At 33.4% G+C, this 17467-nt stretch overlaps 1 protein-coding gene across 1 annotated transcript; it reads right to left on the reverse strand.

The window, feature by feature from the left end:
• Positions 1-618: 618 nt before the first annotated feature.
• Positions 619-17377, reverse strand: LOC147077957 (XK-related protein 6-like). Its single transcript, XM_085961025.1, has 5 exons — positions 16904-17377; positions 5515-5637; positions 4324-4511; positions 3154-3306; positions 619-1880 (listed from the first exon to the last, which is right to left on the reverse strand). The coding sequence occupies exons 1-5, from the start codon at positions 17167-17169 to the stop codon at positions 1396-1398; spliced, it is 1215 nt and encodes a 404-aa protein (XP_085817151.1). The 5' UTR covers positions 17170-17377; the 3' UTR covers positions 619-1395.
• Between the last annotated feature and the right edge of the window lie 90 nt (positions 17378-17467).

Raw genomic sequence — 17467 nt, forward strand, 5'->3', positions numbered from 1 at the left:
AAACTTGACCTATTGTGACACATCATTTGGCGAAAATACCAAGCATTCTTCACTGTAATAATATTAGTATATCTAAAATATGCACATTGAGCATTCAACATTAATTATAAGCAGTTAGAAGTGCGAAATAATACTTTCACATTAAAATTACACTCCTTAAATATAAAGGCCCCACATATTAGGTATATTGTATACTGATAAAAAATTATTCATTATATTTATGATACATATAATATTACAATATTTTACCACCACAGCAAAAATTAATATTAAGACAAATGGTGGACAAATGATATCTTATGATAAATTTTAATAATGCACACGACTCAGTTCAGTAGTTTTCATAAGGGCATGATTATCATAGTACGTATGAAATAATTGTATATTATTAACTCTATAATGTATAATTATTCTTATCAGTGGGTAGGTATTATGTATTATTGAAGTTAGTCAACCTTGAAAAAGTGGCTTTTTTACAAGACACTTTATCTTAGAGCCCTCCACACGAGGTCACACGACTATGGCTGTTTTTAAACACCCCCTCCTAAAAATGAAAACAGAAAAAATGTTTTTTTTTAATTACGAATTATCCTAAAATCCATTTTTTTGTTTACTTTTAAAGGTCACATTTTCTCTGACCCCCCCCTAGAGCGTGACGTCATATGTGGACGGCCCGGCCCCTTAATTCATAGTCGACTTCTCTGTTATCATACCTATTACCTGCCAATGGTACTCAGCTAAAACAAACAATTTTTATATATATCATTATGACGTTATATTTTGAAAAGGTCAATGAAGTGAACTTCGAATCGAAAAACAGAACAAACTATTAGCCTTCATGATATCCGATTCTAAAATTGTATTGCACTTTAACTTGTATAAAGCGTCTTTAATTGGCCACAGTACAAAATACTAAAACTAAGTTGTAATCATCACCTTTAAACTTTCAAAGAGTATTAAGTCAAAACCAACGTTGAAAGAACTGTCAATTTTTGTAGTGTATCGTGTATCGAAAACATCACCAGATCTACATATCGTCACCGTTAAGAGAAAATGACTAGCCATTAATTATAACAAATTTGTATAGTTTTGGCTTCTCTTAAGTAGGCGTTTTATATTTTATCAATCGACAGGTCTTTGCCACCCGGAATTCTACTCTGCCGTATAGATATACCACGATGACATAAATTCAATCTTCAAACTAGATTACCTCAAAATTAATATGTAAATTGCACTTACAACAAGTTCGGGACGATTGTATGTATTACATATACGGAACCTTTTTTTAAATTTGAGCAGTACCTTATCATTTCAATTATAAATATTATAAGCACAGCCATCCATAACAATAGGACAACTCACTCAAACACTACTAAAACTAATTAAAGGCACACTTCAGATAGTTAAATTTGTTTCTCTAATAGGCGTAATAATGTCAGTACTTTTTACACGATTTCTTTTCGCCAATTTACCTAACTTAGGATGTAAGCACTGGTAATACAAAATCATACAGATTATTCCTAACACATATGGTGCTATCGTCACAGCGATGACCGGATTGAAGAAAGTGGAGTTCCGAATTTTTTCATTGGCACACAGAATCCACAGGGTCGTACAAACGATGTCTTCGATGAAACAGATGGAGTAGTACAGAGCGTATCTGTATCTGGTCCTTCCCTCGACGGGCATGATGTAGGTGAATATGTAGACGAAACCCATGATGAGGGAGAAGGTGATACCGTAGAAGAAATTGGAACAGAAGGGAGATTTCTCGAAAAACTGCAGCCAAGCGGCCATTGCTAGGGCATGCACCGCGCACGCCATCACGGTCCAGAATGGGAAAAGGTATGCGATGACGGCAATCGACATTATCCTCGATACTGGAAAGAGTTACAAAAAAAAAATTACAAATCTTTACAAGTCATACAACTATACATATAACCATTTTCGGTCCTGAGCATATGAGCATGAGCATATATGAGCGTCCACAGAGGAATGGTTATATTAACATACAATTTTATGGGAATTTACCCAATACCTACATTATGTCCATCATCTGGATTAAATTTTTTTTTCGACCATGTCCGATCCTAATAAAATTATATGGGGCTCCACAGAGTGGAGGTTTGTATCAACAGATTTTGATTTTACGAGAAATGGATGTCAGCTACTTGCTCAACCTATTAGGTCCATACTCTGACTTATACACAAATTGAAAAACAATATGTGTACTTGCCAGACACAGGATTCGAACTTTGGACCCACGACACTATAGGCCAGCGATACTCAACCTGCGGCCCTTTAAGCTTTTATGTGCGGCCCGAAACACATTTATTATCAGGAATTTCGTATATCTTGAGATTCGTTTCGACTTTGACCCACAGATAGTGACACCCGAAGAGGATTGTCATTATGGTCCACATCAGATCTGGTATAAGAGTGTTGCTCTTATACCAGATCTGATGTTATTAAAAAACACGCATAATTTTTAAAATCTCAAAAATGTTTTGTTGATACATTGTTAAGGGGGGGTTTCATGATTTTTTTCGTCACACCAGTAGTGATGCGGCCCGCGTTACTTTACAAATATAATATTTGGCCCGAAGAAAAAAAAAGGTTGAGTATCATTGCTATAGGCCGACGGCCATCGTGGGTGTTATGGATCAAATACTCATTGTAAAAACAACATCGAATCCACATCCACTGTTTCAGAGAAGAACACTCTAGCACTACTGTGGGGCACCAATAATGGGAAAACCGCGAGGATTATGATGAACAGTAAAAAGTAAAAACAAGCTTGTAATGGTCAGTCTGTAAAAATCGTAATGACATGTATAACTTTATTTATTTGGTAGGACTGGTGACCAAAGACAAAAATACAGTAATTGTGTGTCGCTGTAACAGTAAATATTTTCTTCTTAGAGTATATGGATATAATGCAGCACCTCCAAGAATCCCTGTCGCTCGCCAGTCCTTTCCTAGGTCAAGCCAGCATGCCGTGGCTACACCGTATACAATCCGTGTGGATTGCATTTAGCGATCTCCCAGAATATATGTTGTATAATAATATAACAATGCAATCGTCATATTATTCGGACAGAAATAAATTTTGTAAGAGTAATTCAATTGGCTACGGTATAAATAATAATTTACCAGTGACGAGGAAGTGCCACAAGAGTTGCATGACGCTGCCAGCCCATGAGATGTTGTCCTTGTCTTCTTGGGCAAAGCGGGTGGCTCGCTGATAAGCCGCCAGGCACCATCCCATGCTCAGCACTGACGATATCACAGACAACGACTGATGAACTGGAATTATTATCAAAAACATTATAAATCCACTGTTTAATTCAAAGACATTCACCCGCCCTGTCAAAAACAGCAGGCATTTCAATGCAATTTCAGATTAACTCAAACAGTCAATTCCATAAATTATTATTGTCACACTTATGCCCGATCCATGAAGTTGTAGAATTCGTGTTAACTTTAAATGGCATAATATAATGATAGCGCTGATGCATTTAAATGAGAAACAGATTGTCCTAAACTGATTTAGTATCATCAAATGACTTCTCAATATGCATATTAAGCAAGTTGATGGTGAAACAGAACATGTGCAGATATTATTAATATAATATTCAGATTTATTTGACATATTCAGAAATATGACAAATTCGTGTCATTTGTACCGAAAAGTGAGAATGGTTAGATAGAGGCTAGATGGAGGTTATATACAAGCCGCCATGTTTTAATTCCAATCTGCGAACATAGAAAATTTTAATTTTGATCTGACTACAATGTTGCCAACCGTACCATAATTATAGTATTTGTACTATAATTTTCGTCAGGATATTATGTACGATATAGTACACCAAAAATACTATAATTTTATATATCTGAAAAAATACGCAAAAAGTACTTAAAATTCCATACTATAAATTGGTTACTATAATTTCGCTCGCAATAATACTCGCAACATAAGAAACCTGAAAAAAAAAAATTGCTCGACAAACGTAAAAAAAGCCCTTAACTTTGGTTTAAAATGAAATTTCTTGAATTCGTCGGTAAGCATTTTTTGTCAGAAGAGGTACCGAAATAAAAAGGAGTTCTCATATTCCCCGTAATTTTGTTTGTTGAGAAGCAAAAACCCTATACATTTTCAACATAATATGACAACGCGTACTATAATTTTTGCCAAAAAGATGGCAACGCTAAAAACATTCCTCAAATATCATCAAGCGTTGGTTTGATTGATCGATTTTTTCTCTTTAGGCACTATACTACTGCACCTGAGAGCAGAAAAAGTAGGTTATAATATGTAGTTACTTTTGAACTCCTCACGGCCCTCTATCATGAGCGACAGCTGCAAGACCTGTTGAGGGGCCGCCTCTAGGAAGCATTCAAACGCTCTCAGCAAGGCAGCATCACTATCCTCCCTCAGCATGAGGGCATACCATCTTCTCTGGGCGGGAACGTCTCCATCTCTGCCTGCTTTACGGGATTTCAGTGCGTATCTACAACAAAGACAACATTTTACCCGACTAATCCAAAACGTCTGAATACAAACACTAAATATTATCAGACTTATCAACACCAGGCATGTCCAGCACGTTGATCACGTATCGCTTGGCAATCCGCCGGAATCCAATGGATGCAGGTTCAATTCCTGTCCGGCGCCATATTTTTTTCTAATAGGTACCTATATAATATATTGTCAATAAGGAACGTTACATTCACAAAACTTGTGAATTATTGAAAATAGTTTATTAAATTATCAGTAAGTGCAAGTACCTACACTAAGATTAAATTTGGAGAAATCCTGACGTTGGCTAGTAAACATGGTAAGTACCTATTCTTAGTACTTTGATTCAAACCACAAAAGCCAGTTAAAAATATAACCAATGAAGGTTGAAGTCATATCCGACACCATATATTTTTTTCTAATAGGTTTGTTTGTCTCTTGAGATGTTTTCGAATTATATACCTACGCTTATATAAATGTTTAAAATTTTTATTCAAAATTTGTTGCATAATCCAGGGATACCCATACTGATTCTTCCTTTTCCATGATGATTTTTGCACGATACCCATAAACCATTATAATTTGCTATTTTTTTAATATGGCAACGTTTGCCCAAGAATGACAAGACTATGCACCGGACAGATTCGTAATCAGCAGAAAAAACTGAGTCAGAATCAGTATTAAAATCCCTCCCGAGACAGGTCATGCTAATTTTAATGAGTTGGCTACCATACTACCATTTACCATTAATTTATTGGATTAAAACTTATTTTATTATACAACTAGAAAAGATTCCTACACATTGCATTTGAATTTTTTTTTTCTTAATTTTAACATCATAAGGTAAGGAGATGGTCGAATTCGACTTGATTATTTAAAAATGATTAATACCTAAAAGTAAGCTTGAAAATTGCACAATTTTTATTCAATGACTAATTTATAAATATGACACAATCAAGAAGAATAACCAATTAATCGTGATGGAGTTCAATTACCTTAAAGCGTCTACATATCGCAGAATAGGAGCCATTTGAAAAACTAGAACAAACACGCGGAGTATTTTTTGCGTCGTCATCGTTTTGGATATCGAGTCATGTTTGTCTCTGTCCTGTGCGTACCTATAACAAAAGAGATTATGATTTCAATTAACATATTTTTTTGATATATAACATATGTTTTGCAAAACAAATAAACAGATTGAAGCTGATTCCAGGATTGCCAACCAGGAATATCAAGGATTAACTGGTACACGTGTTAGGTTATTTAATGTGGGGCCTAGTGCTAGAAGTGCCGATGTCAGATTTTGGCCATTTTGAGCTAAGCATGAGAAAGTACTTTAAAATATTCCTTCATTCAATGCTACAAATGCCTGTCAGCTGATGTAGAATGAATGAAGTAAGAGCACATTTAAAGTGTATGTAAAAATAATGTGTCGGCATATTTTAGACCAAGAAATGCCTATGTTGACATAGCGATTAAAATTTTGAGATTTCCTCATTTTCCAAAACAAAAAAAAAACTGATTATCGGCCTTGAGCTTATTAATTTATATTTTTTATAACCAGATTTTCATGTGTATTGTAAAAGTTAATAATATTAATTGTTGATGTGAAATAAACAATGAACAAATTTGTATATCATTTGGCATAGGCACTTCTAACATTAGTGCCAGATATAAAACATGATGACATTAATAAAATTTAAAAACACATGCTTATGTGGGGAATAGGAGAACACCAATCACATTCTTTAAGAATGCCACCGTGAGCTGGTGTTAAGGAAGAATTGCCCAAGAGTGTCTGACCTTCAGTTTGACTGATCGGCTATTGTGACACAGTTCCCATGGACGGCAAATAGTTTGCATTATGTAAATTTATGTATTTATTTATTTAGAAAACGAGTAGTTACGTTACAGCTATTAGACAATGTGCCATAATACACAATAAAATACAAATTAGGTATATTTATTTATTTATTTAAGAATACAAAACATTGAACACATTACCTACTCTAATGGATTAAATTTCAGTTTTGTACTATTCAATTCGAGTGGTTTTTTTGTCCGCACTATGCGCACTCACCAATGGTAAATACACACTGACAACAAATACAGTTAATTCTAACTAATATAATAAATTAATACAATAAAGTAGGTAAAAGCTTTATTACCTACCTACCTAGGAATAGTTGAAGTGTTTGTAAAAAACCCCTGCCTTATCACTAACAATACAATCAATAGGCATATAAATCCTCAAAACCCTAATAAAAGACCATTAGATAATAATCAATAATAATACATTCAATAGGTGTAGAATAGTCAATACTGGGAATTTAATGGAGTTAACTAATGCCATTAAAACCTGACCTTATTAAGTACCTACTAATAATAAATAACAATGGGTATTATTAATTTTTCAAATTGCTGCATGTCAAGATGTAATTGTCGCCGTTTATCTCGCCCTAAGTAAGTAGCATGGCTGTCCATTACCAAAAACCACTATCCAAAAACTACTCCTGACAATTCATAACCACAGATAATTAACTCTCGCAATATGACATAGCACATTTATCATTTTTTATATTGATTTTGGAGTTACGTGATATGTTGCAATAATCCCCCTGAAGCTCTATTCTTGCAGATTACCACTGGCAGGTTCTAAGCTTCAGATTAACAGTAAACACGACTGCTGGGATAGGACTGCTAGACTGATTTTCAAATATATTTCACTTGAATTAGTCGAAAATGCATCAGTAAGTCCTATAAAAAACTGAAAAAATTGGACATCCAGAGACTTGAGGTTATATTAACAAACAGTATTACAAGGAATGGTTGTTACCCATTCGTCTAACCTATTGAAACATGGATACGTTTAAAAACCAACATGCATTTTTGCCAGCTGCGAGATCAAGTCTGTAACCAGTGGCTTCAACGACGGGTGCTCTAGTGGGTCAGTAGATACTATAACAGAGGAATATAATAAAAAAAATACCATAATACCCAAAAGAGGTTAATAAAGCCCAAAATATCTATTCGGTCGTCTTCAGAGTTAGTATACATTTTAAAATCACACATAGTATGCGAGAAAATGCGTCAAAAACACAATATGCTATTTCACATTAAAAAATCACTTCAAACTGGAAGAGCTATAAACCACTACATGCAAGTACAGGCAGTGATGGTGTTGCCTTAGTATTACGGCGTATCGGATACTTGTAAAGTATGTATATCGCATATAGAGTAACTAACTAAAAGCAATATTGAAAACGGGGCTAACAAATGATAGGTTTCGTATCATGATGACATCTCAACTAATTGATGAATAGTGTTCCAAATACGGTGGTGTGTTTTTCGGATTTAATCTTCTTATTATGCCATTCCCTAATGGAGGGCGACCATTACTCTATCATCTGCTAACTGGAACAGTTAGTTGGAGATGCACCCATACCGGTCATGGAGGTTTGTCGTCCTCTGCTACAATTAACATCGACCTTTCCTTGGATAACAAGTCGGGGAATGTTGTACCTTTGTCCTCTGATAATGTGGTACTGTAGTTTTCGAATTTTGATTCTAAAGAACTTCTTGGTCCTTTCCTATTCGTTTGAAAATGTCAACAGTTGTCACTCGGTCACTCCAAGGAATTTTGAGGATGTGTATATACAACTATGCATGGAAACTTTTCACTTTTTGTGAATTTGATAATGGCTATTGAGTTAGTGATACAGAATATGAACTGACAGATAATGGTAGAAAACTTTCTACAATCAACAATCAGCATTTTCTTGCTAGCTTGCAAATATTGCATCTGACGCACAGTGACGTCCCGTGGGGGTAGGCAGATTGAGCGTCGCTTGGGGGTGGCAAATCGAGGCGAATCATTAGGTATACATAGGAATAGCTACCTAAACTTAGTAATAACGGAAATATCTTTCTATTAAAAAAATCAGCTCACTGGTTGGAAACAAAATGTATTAATTAAATACCTACCTATTATAAAAGTTTTAACAGGACTTTCTTTCTTTTTGTCGGGTTCGCGATGTCTAGTTTACTTTCGTTGTCCTTGCACGTCACGTTCTTGGTGAACAGCAATGACACGTGCATATACCTAATTTAAAATTTATCCAAATATGTTTGCCAGTTACTCGCGAGTTTTGAAAGTTGTCAGTTGTATTTTTAAATGTTAGTACCTACATATCTGAAACTGTAGACTCCCAATATTGTCTATTGAAGCAGAGATGGCATTTAAATTAGATTTAGTGGTTTATATCTTGTTACTAGTGGTATCCAAGACACAAGACATTTGTTAGATATTGGAGTCATGAAAGGATGATAAAAAGTACTTATAAAAAATGTGGCGGCATTTTGGCACTGCCTAGGGGCGGCATTTTGTCTAGGGACTTCACTGCTGACGCATGGCGTTAAATCTAACGTTTTTCGATACCTCAAACAGCTTAAAAGTTCTCAAAATAAAGCCAGAATATTATGACATACAAAATGATGACCAAATTTCTTACGTGTATTAATTTTGAATTCTATTTTATTAGTTGCTTAATCCGAAGTTATTTTTCGATCTTCGTTTTGTTAAAAAAAGGTTAATAATTACGAGATATTTATTTGAAATGCTAGTTTCTAGACAATTTTTGAGTTTTGAGAAAATCTACCATTTTTTTCTGCCATCTGACTTATTTTCTTACCCTATCTGGCATATTTTTGTGAATAAGTTGGCAACAATAAGTCAAGAGTTACCAAATAAACTGGTGAGAAATTGCATGTCCTCTCGATTATTCCGAAATAGTTAAATAGTAAGTAAATTTGATGGTACAATATCGTGGAAAGCTTTTGTTAAAAAAAATTGTATCTACTTAAATAAATAACATTAAATAGATACTTAAGTACTGTGAAGAAAAACTAGCATTGTATATTTTCATCTTAACAGTTTTGAATTTTAAAGGGGTGGCTACAAAAATACTAGTTGCGTGACGCCTCGCTTTCTCTGACTAGCCATCCATACATTCATGATGTACTACAATAAAGAATATGGATGCTCTTAGATTATAGCTTTCGTATAAATGGATGTTTTTTATATGTGCATTTCATATTTCCCAGAGATGCATGATTATAACAAACCGTTTGGAAGTTATTTTATTAAGTATTTACATTTATATGGATTTGATTATCAACCATGCAATGAAAAACACAAAACGGAATCAAAATAATGTTTGAAAGCAGTAATAACCCGGATGCATAGAGATATTTTTACCGTTGATTGTGAGCAGCTGTTATTCTCCAAGAAAAATCACTGCACAGAAGATCGTCATCGCTAGAATAAATATATGGTCACGTTTTGTGAATACGGCCTTCCCATATTCCTTCTCATAAGAACCCTTGTGTCTTCTTAACAATAGAAAACATAAAAATCTCTGTACATATTATAAATAAAATTCAAATGGCATTGCCGTTCAATTTATCGTGGAATATAAATTTTCTAAAAGTTTCATAACCATTAATTACCTTTTCACCGCTTGGCATGTTATTTAAATGTGGTAATTAAATGCTCCTCGGTGAAATGGTTAAGTTGAATTCCCAAGGAAAAAATCCTATTACAGATCCATGATAGTCTAAACATGTAGGTCAGTTGCATGGCCTTTCAAATTATAACAAAACAAAGAAACCTAGGTAGGTAGTGAAAATAAATTGTATTAAAACTTCATTGTTCAGCTAAGATTATGTTTGGATTAAAAAAATATATACCAGATAAGTAAGTTGTTTTATTATTTGCCATGTGCTATCAATTGATTTACTATGTATCATTATTATTTTAATCTATCGCATTATTCGCAAAATCTTTCTGCATTAGTCATCGAAACATCCTCCATACTTCACCATGTAGATTGCAATAAATGGGAAGGTCAAGGTCGACCTCATGAAGTCATATCATGATGTAGGTAGACAGGATAATATTATTATCATCCCACATTATTAATATACAATTTGAGATTCATCATAGAGCTGTATTCAAATGTGTACACCTGATTCTCTATTTGGATTGACTTTTTTACACAATTTTTAAATGACGGTACAAGAAAATGGAGTATTATGTTAATAAATAAAATTACCAGATGACAGTGCCACCTGTCAACATTATCAGTCATCTGTCAAACCATTATGTGAGTATCCTATCATTTATTTTCTTTCAGGACCCGATTAAAATAAACAATTTACTCCTCTATGTATCAGTTTATTTTTCTAATGAAATTTTTTTTTTTTTTGTTAACTGTCAATTCATGGTGGAACTGCATTGTATTAATTGTTGTTTAATTTAATAAAACATTTTTTTTTGTAGTACTTAGGGATTACTATTGGGAAGGTATTATTGCACGGATAATTTATGTACCTATTGTTATATTATTTCTGTCGCTTTGGATTTTGTTTGATAAATATTGTTTAAAAAAAAATGTATTCAGTTGAAAATATCCCTCTGAGGCGGACGAAACTGGTCCTAATTTATTGATTAAAAATGGAATAAGTACTACAAAAAAAAATGCGTTTTATTAAATTAAACAACAATATAATGAAAAATTTGCGTTTACGTAATACGTCTTCTCCCTGTCTCGCTCTCTCTTACACATTTAGGTACATGTTTTGTCTCATGCGTTACAGATAAATCAAAACAAATAATATATATACTGTAATTAATTAAATTGCCGTTTACATTTTATAACAGTATTATGTTAATTCGACGATATTTGATTTATTTATTTTGATAGCTGTTTTGGACTATAAATTCATTTTCAGAATGACAATAAGATAACTGGATGTATGTAACTTTCAAGCAATGACAGAAAGAGAGAGTGCATTGTGTTGATCGATATACCTAAGCTTGGTCTTTGAACTGTAAAGAAAAGACACAGTATCCTTGAAGAGAGCGACTCGAGGAGGCGAATAAAATCCCACATTTGGTTGAATACTTGCGCTATCTCTAAAATAATGTAGCGATGTTCTTCAGTGGATGTCATATATTTTAGTGTTTTAACATTTCATAAAGTTTATAATACCAGATAATGAACATAATAAATATGGGACTACATTGTTATCATAACTTTATGAATGTAATCACAATATATTATTATCATGATTTACAACATGTCTGCTTCTGTGTTGAATTAAAATAAATAAACAAATTATAAGAATAGTAAGTTATTCAACACATAGGTGAAGGGAGATGGCTTGGATGACATCATCTACTGATAATGTAAATAGATTATCTCTTCTCTATACCAGTTTTTATTTGATTTAATATCTTTATCATATTATGAGTGTATAGTTAATATTTGCTCACAGTTAATTTTTTATTATTAGGTTAGTAAGTAGGTATAATAATTATTTATTCATTATGTATATAAGTACACAGAACTAAGATTTTGAAACTAATAACCTCAATTTAAATTCAGGGTAAATTCAGGGACTTCCTTAATAAATTTGAAATGAGTTCGTTGTGATGTTGAAGGTGGAACTATGGCGAAATCTGAGCTTGTGCCTGGCTCACCACAATAGCTCACTGTACTCCGATAGGGTCACGGCTAACCGTGTATACCGTTTTCAGGCAAGCAAGGACTACTGTGCTGAGCTGGGTGAGCAGGAATAGCTCACTGTACTCTGATAGGGTCACGGCTAACCGTGTATACCGTTTTCAGAGCAAGCAAGACTACTATGCTAAGCTGAGTCAGGGCCAAGTCCGGCCCAAAGCTAACTGATTGTTCAAGGCCGTGCATCGCCTTATATAGCAAACTACGCGGCCCCTTCCTCGCCGTCCAGGTGATAGCGCCAGTGTGCTTCGGTGAGGGACGCCCGCGCTGACTGTAGGTGACGTCCGATGTGCGAGCGAGAAAGTATTCGGAAGCCGCACGCTATAACCCTTATTAAAATGCAGTTAGGGTTCATGTTTCCATCACATTTATTTGTTGTTTATTAAAAAACAATAAAAATAAAATATGGGATGATTCTAGCAGATCAACATATAATAAATTTTATTAATATTATGTCAATGGATCTAATGAGATCAACATATTATACGGGCGAAGCCGCTTAATTGTCTAAGTATCATTTAGCTTAGCATGTCTGTAAGTAATAGGTATATATTGCAATTCTCTATCTTCTTCTTTTTCTGGTACAGTAGTATTTAAAATATGCGCCGCGATCAAAATAGGATTGAAGAAAAAAATCTTAAATCAATACGCTGTTGCAGTTCACAATAATGGATCCATATGCTTCGGTTGCTTTTTTTGTCAGACAAGAACTATTCTTCCCTTATCAAAGACATTATGCATAGAGTCAAAATCGGGTATGAATTCACTGCCAAATAGTCAATCGACACCTTTCAGAAAAGCTAAAAAATGCACTTAAATGAGATTCTGAAGGGATAATATTCAATTGACAGCTCCGAAGACCGCTGGTGTAAAATAAAGATATATTTAAATGCAATAATTGAATATTGACTGGCAGGACTATAACATGTAGTATTGGCAAATGGACAGAGGGAAACGATAATTACAAACAAAATTAATAACAATACACACGTAATCAATGAGTTATAATCAGCGGCGGCTGGTCTAACATCATACAAGTGCACTGCACTGCTTGCATTGCTATGAAACATCGTTCAACATCGTAAATCATATTTTTTATTCATAGGTTTTTAATATTATCGCTCACTTATTGTAATGCAAACCATAAACCGATGTGCCCATATTGCCAATCAGCGATAATATAGTCACTATGCACCGTATACGTCATCTTCACTGAAATCATTTGCGCCCCGGCAATATATTTAGTTTACTTAAAATGAACCCAAAGCTGAGTATTAACTAAAGCTGTTATAAAACAACTTAAACCGAGCTAATCGTTTTCGCCATGCCTAAGTTCCAGAATATAGTACGCCGACCGGATCCCCCGCCATCATATTGGTCTGAGTAGAGAGCAATTACAGATTTGAATTATGGTTTGTTATTATAGAAGCTGCAGCTTACTGTTCACGCTCAAATTATGTTTAGTATCATATTTAGCAATCTCGTATGTAAAATGCCTGTTACACTAAAAACAATAGAATTCATTATTTTCTACATTTAAAATGGGTAAGAAATATAATACAATGTAGTTAAGATATTTTGATTTATGTGTACTGCAATTTAAATCAGTGAAGATAAAAATAATTTTGCTACCAACCGCATTTCTGGAAAATTAATATTTCATTATCCTGTATAATGACTAAACGCGAAATGATGTCAGTTATTTATAATAGGTATAGAAAATTATTAATTATTCATGAATTCTAGTGATGAACTAATAAATGTTAATACTATTTCGCAAAGTGCAGTTTCATAATAATAATTATTCATACAGAGTACAAATTGCTAAAGATAATGTACTTAAATAGAATAAGATGGCTTACGTTAAAAGTAAGAGATATTTATCTACTATAAGAGATACAATCGTTTCTTAAAACTAATCCAATAAAGATATAGTAACTCGCAACATGTTTTATTAAAAATATAAAATATACAGGTAATTTCCCAAATGTCAATAAAGTTTTGTCAAATCAAAAACAACGCCGAATTGATTTCATTTTTCAATAAGGTAAGTTTCCAGCGCACCCTCAAAAATTACAATCCAAAAAATCACCGGCCGCCACTGGTTATAATACACCTGCAGTACATAGTATGACCAAATAATGAACAGCAATTTAGTTTATCGCAATCGGTTCAATTCGAAAAATACAGTACAATCTTACCTAATCCACCACTATCTGAATCTGAGTCGAGGCAAGAAAACTGAACTTATACGTGACGCTATAAATGTATGTACCACATTATCGTGAAGCTCAAGAGTTTTGACTGAACACAATACATTGTTGGAGGAACGGGCACGGGCAGAGTCAGATTTTCAATTGAGGAGCCCCCAAAAACCCAACGCAAATTAAAAGAAATGTTCATGATTCATTTTATTTCATTCAAATTTATAATGTAGTTTTCACTGGCGAACGGTGGAGGTACGCTGTTAAGATCTGACATAAATAGTGACACTAAACCTAGTGTATTTGTTTTCATTGAACTAAGACTGCAATGTGTAGATAACAATTAATTGTTAATTTTTTTAAATTCATTTAAGCCCTTGCCTAATCCAAGCCATAGTAGATATTAGTTAAGAAATATTAAACCATAAACAATATTAGGTATTTTATAGATAGAAGAATATTTTTCAGAGATTAGTGTTTGGTATAGGCAGGGCTTTATGAATTTAAAAAAAAACTAAACAACACCATTTATTTTGTAATATTATGTATTCTTAATTCAACGAAAACAAATAAGTATGACTGACAAAGTTTACTGTGTACTATTTATGTAGAATTTGAACAGTCTACCTCCACCCGTTACCACTGACTGATACATATTTAGTTATCTAATAGATAAACTAAAAAAAAATGGAAGCGTGGCAAAATAAATGTGGTTAACCATTTCAATAATATTATAATATTATGCAAAGACAGTTGATTTAATACATTATCTAAACAATTTGTAATCAGTAGATAACAAGTAGGTAATTAAAAAACTTTTAAAATAACCAATTAAAATTTTTCGCAGAAAATGTGTGAAGATAAATTGAAAGATTATCTTTACCATGATAATGGACCACAACTTCCGAATGATTAAATTCAGCATACACACGATCATACGATAATGAGACTCCATAAAGGTAACAGGAGGGGGTAGAGGCTGTCCAATAGTCACGAAAAGATACGTAATATGCAGACAATGCAAATGCATGAATGTAATAATTTAGGTACAAGTTTGTTTACTGGAAGCCAGATGGGAACAGTGGCAATTTTCATAGCCGATTTTGGTAAATTCATGAATTGAAGAATGATAACTTAACCTAAAATCCAGTACTTAGGTATATCGACTATTTTCAAAATTTGTTTGCCGCTGGCTTCCACTAAGCAGACATGAACCAGAATTTATTAATAAATGGAATATTAGATCTAAACTAAAGATACTTTTTTTATTATCACTTTCTTGTTGGAATAACTAATGATAGTAATAATTTCTTTTTCGAGTGCAAGCGTAGAGTTTTTGAAATTCACTATAAAATTTTTGATCAAACAGAAAAAATTTGGCACTGAAATACATGCTGCCACTTTGGAGAACTTTCTCCCACTGCGCAATTTCGCCATCATTTTCGCAACGGAGAAAATATTGCGGTTCCTTTTGAATTAATAATGTCTTAGTGATTTGATTCATAATGAGAAAAGGTAGCGATGGTCAAGGCTCAAGAGACAGTTCCCGACTGGCTAGTACCTACCCCCTCTGTCCTTCATCCACCCAGAAACAAGTAACGGTATTTTTTTCACTGGTTTGTTTCGCTGTGCATCCCGGTCAAGCATTCCTCTATCGACTCATTTACAGTTACGAATATTATTATGTCCGAGTTCTATTCTTACCAACTCTGTCGATTGCAGGATTTTTGATAGGGGATTCAGGCATTTAATTTGATATTTGGTATCACTATATTACTTAAATAGTTTAATATTTACAATAAATGTTAGTCATGTGAAAAAATAGACAATTACCGATTATATTTAATTTTGACATGGTTTTTAAAAATCCTCTGAACAAAATCAAAAAATATTTAGCTTTTATTCATATACTTAAATATCTTTCAAATGAGTCATATTTTGTTTGATTCATTAGATGTTATTCGAAAAAGTGTCTTGAAAGAGATTTTTTGCATTTTTACAAAGAAAACATATTTTTGTTTTTTTAAATTTACTTATCAGTCAATTGATAAAAATATACTGCAATAATTAATAGAGGTTATACAAATTGTCCACTGTCCACAGCGATTGTTTTCAGTGCATGAAATCAACAATACTATCAACGTAGTTGTCAATTAGTGGTCTCGTACACACACAATTCAAAATATTTTAATCCTACATTATACCGATAATGTAGGTAAATTTGAATTGGAGTAGTTAAAGATAAAATATTTATTATTGAATAACATGTAGGTAGTATTTTTGTCAAACAAGTGGCGACATTTTCATAAATTTAGTTATAAAAACTTTATCGCAGGCCATTAGAGGGGCTTTCTTCCTTCCCTTGAACAGAATAATATTATGAGTTGAATATTCAAAATAAACTTTGAATCTAGAACACATTGTTCTTCCAAACAATTTTATTGGAACAGACCTTGGTTTCAATTTGATTTTTTTAGAAATCATCGTGGCCCACAAAAAGGGAGATTGTTTGTAATTTAAAATGTAAAGTGATGTGTGGTTATTCAAGACAAATTTACGATTCAATATATAAAAAAAAATATGGTAAAAATACTTACATTTTGATAGATACAGCAGTGTTGACAAAAGCAGGGAACAACAGGAATGCCAAGGTCCAGCAAAAGGCAGCCACTTCTCCATTTAAATAATAACGCACGGCAATATTAATATCAATTCCGACATCGACTAAATGGCTTATTATCGACACATAGAATGCAAAAATGTCAAAATCGGAAATTTCGACATTATTTGGCACTCGGTCTGGCTCGTCGGATGTATACACGCTCTGGAGCATTTTCTTGACAGCCTTTGCTCGTTCAGGCATTTTGTATGATTTTTACCTAAATTAAATATGTACAAAAGCCTAATAAAAAACATATAGGCACCTAAACTCGGCCTTTAAAAACGAAAACCATAGCATTCGCTAGCTGTCAAATCCGCAACCCGCCATAACAACACAACTTTCTGAACTTTCAATAATGTTGATTTTTTTCGAATGTTGGTACCACCGTACCCTTGCCTCGCTCGACTTCTATAAATAATAAGTATTGCCAGTTACTATAAAAAAAAAATTAATTACAACACGTCAGACCAAAGCATTTATTAAAGCAGTCATACTTATA

The sequence above is a fragment of the Rhyacophila brunnea genome, unplaced genomic scaffold, assembly GCF_057557595.1.
Source record: "Rhyacophila brunnea isolate RB1 unplaced genomic scaffold, BYU_Rbru_1.0 scaffold_12, whole genome shotgun sequence".
Classification (NCBI taxonomy): domain Eukaryota; kingdom Metazoa; phylum Arthropoda; class Insecta; order Trichoptera; family Rhyacophilidae; genus Rhyacophila; species Rhyacophila brunnea.

Coding starts and splice junctions, on each gene's coding strand:
- LOC147077957 (XM_085961025.1), bottom strand. CDS start 17,169: ATGCCTGAACGAGCAAAGGCTGTCAAGAAAATGCTCCAGAGCGTGTAT. Junction 3,307..4,323: donor GGGCCGTGAGGAGTTCAAAA/GTAACTACATAT, acceptor TAATAATTCCAG/TTCATCAGTCGTTGTCTGTG. Junction 1,881..3,153: donor GTGGCACTTCCTCGTCACTG/GTAAATTATTAT, acceptor AACTCTTTCCAG/TATCGAGGATAATGTCGATT.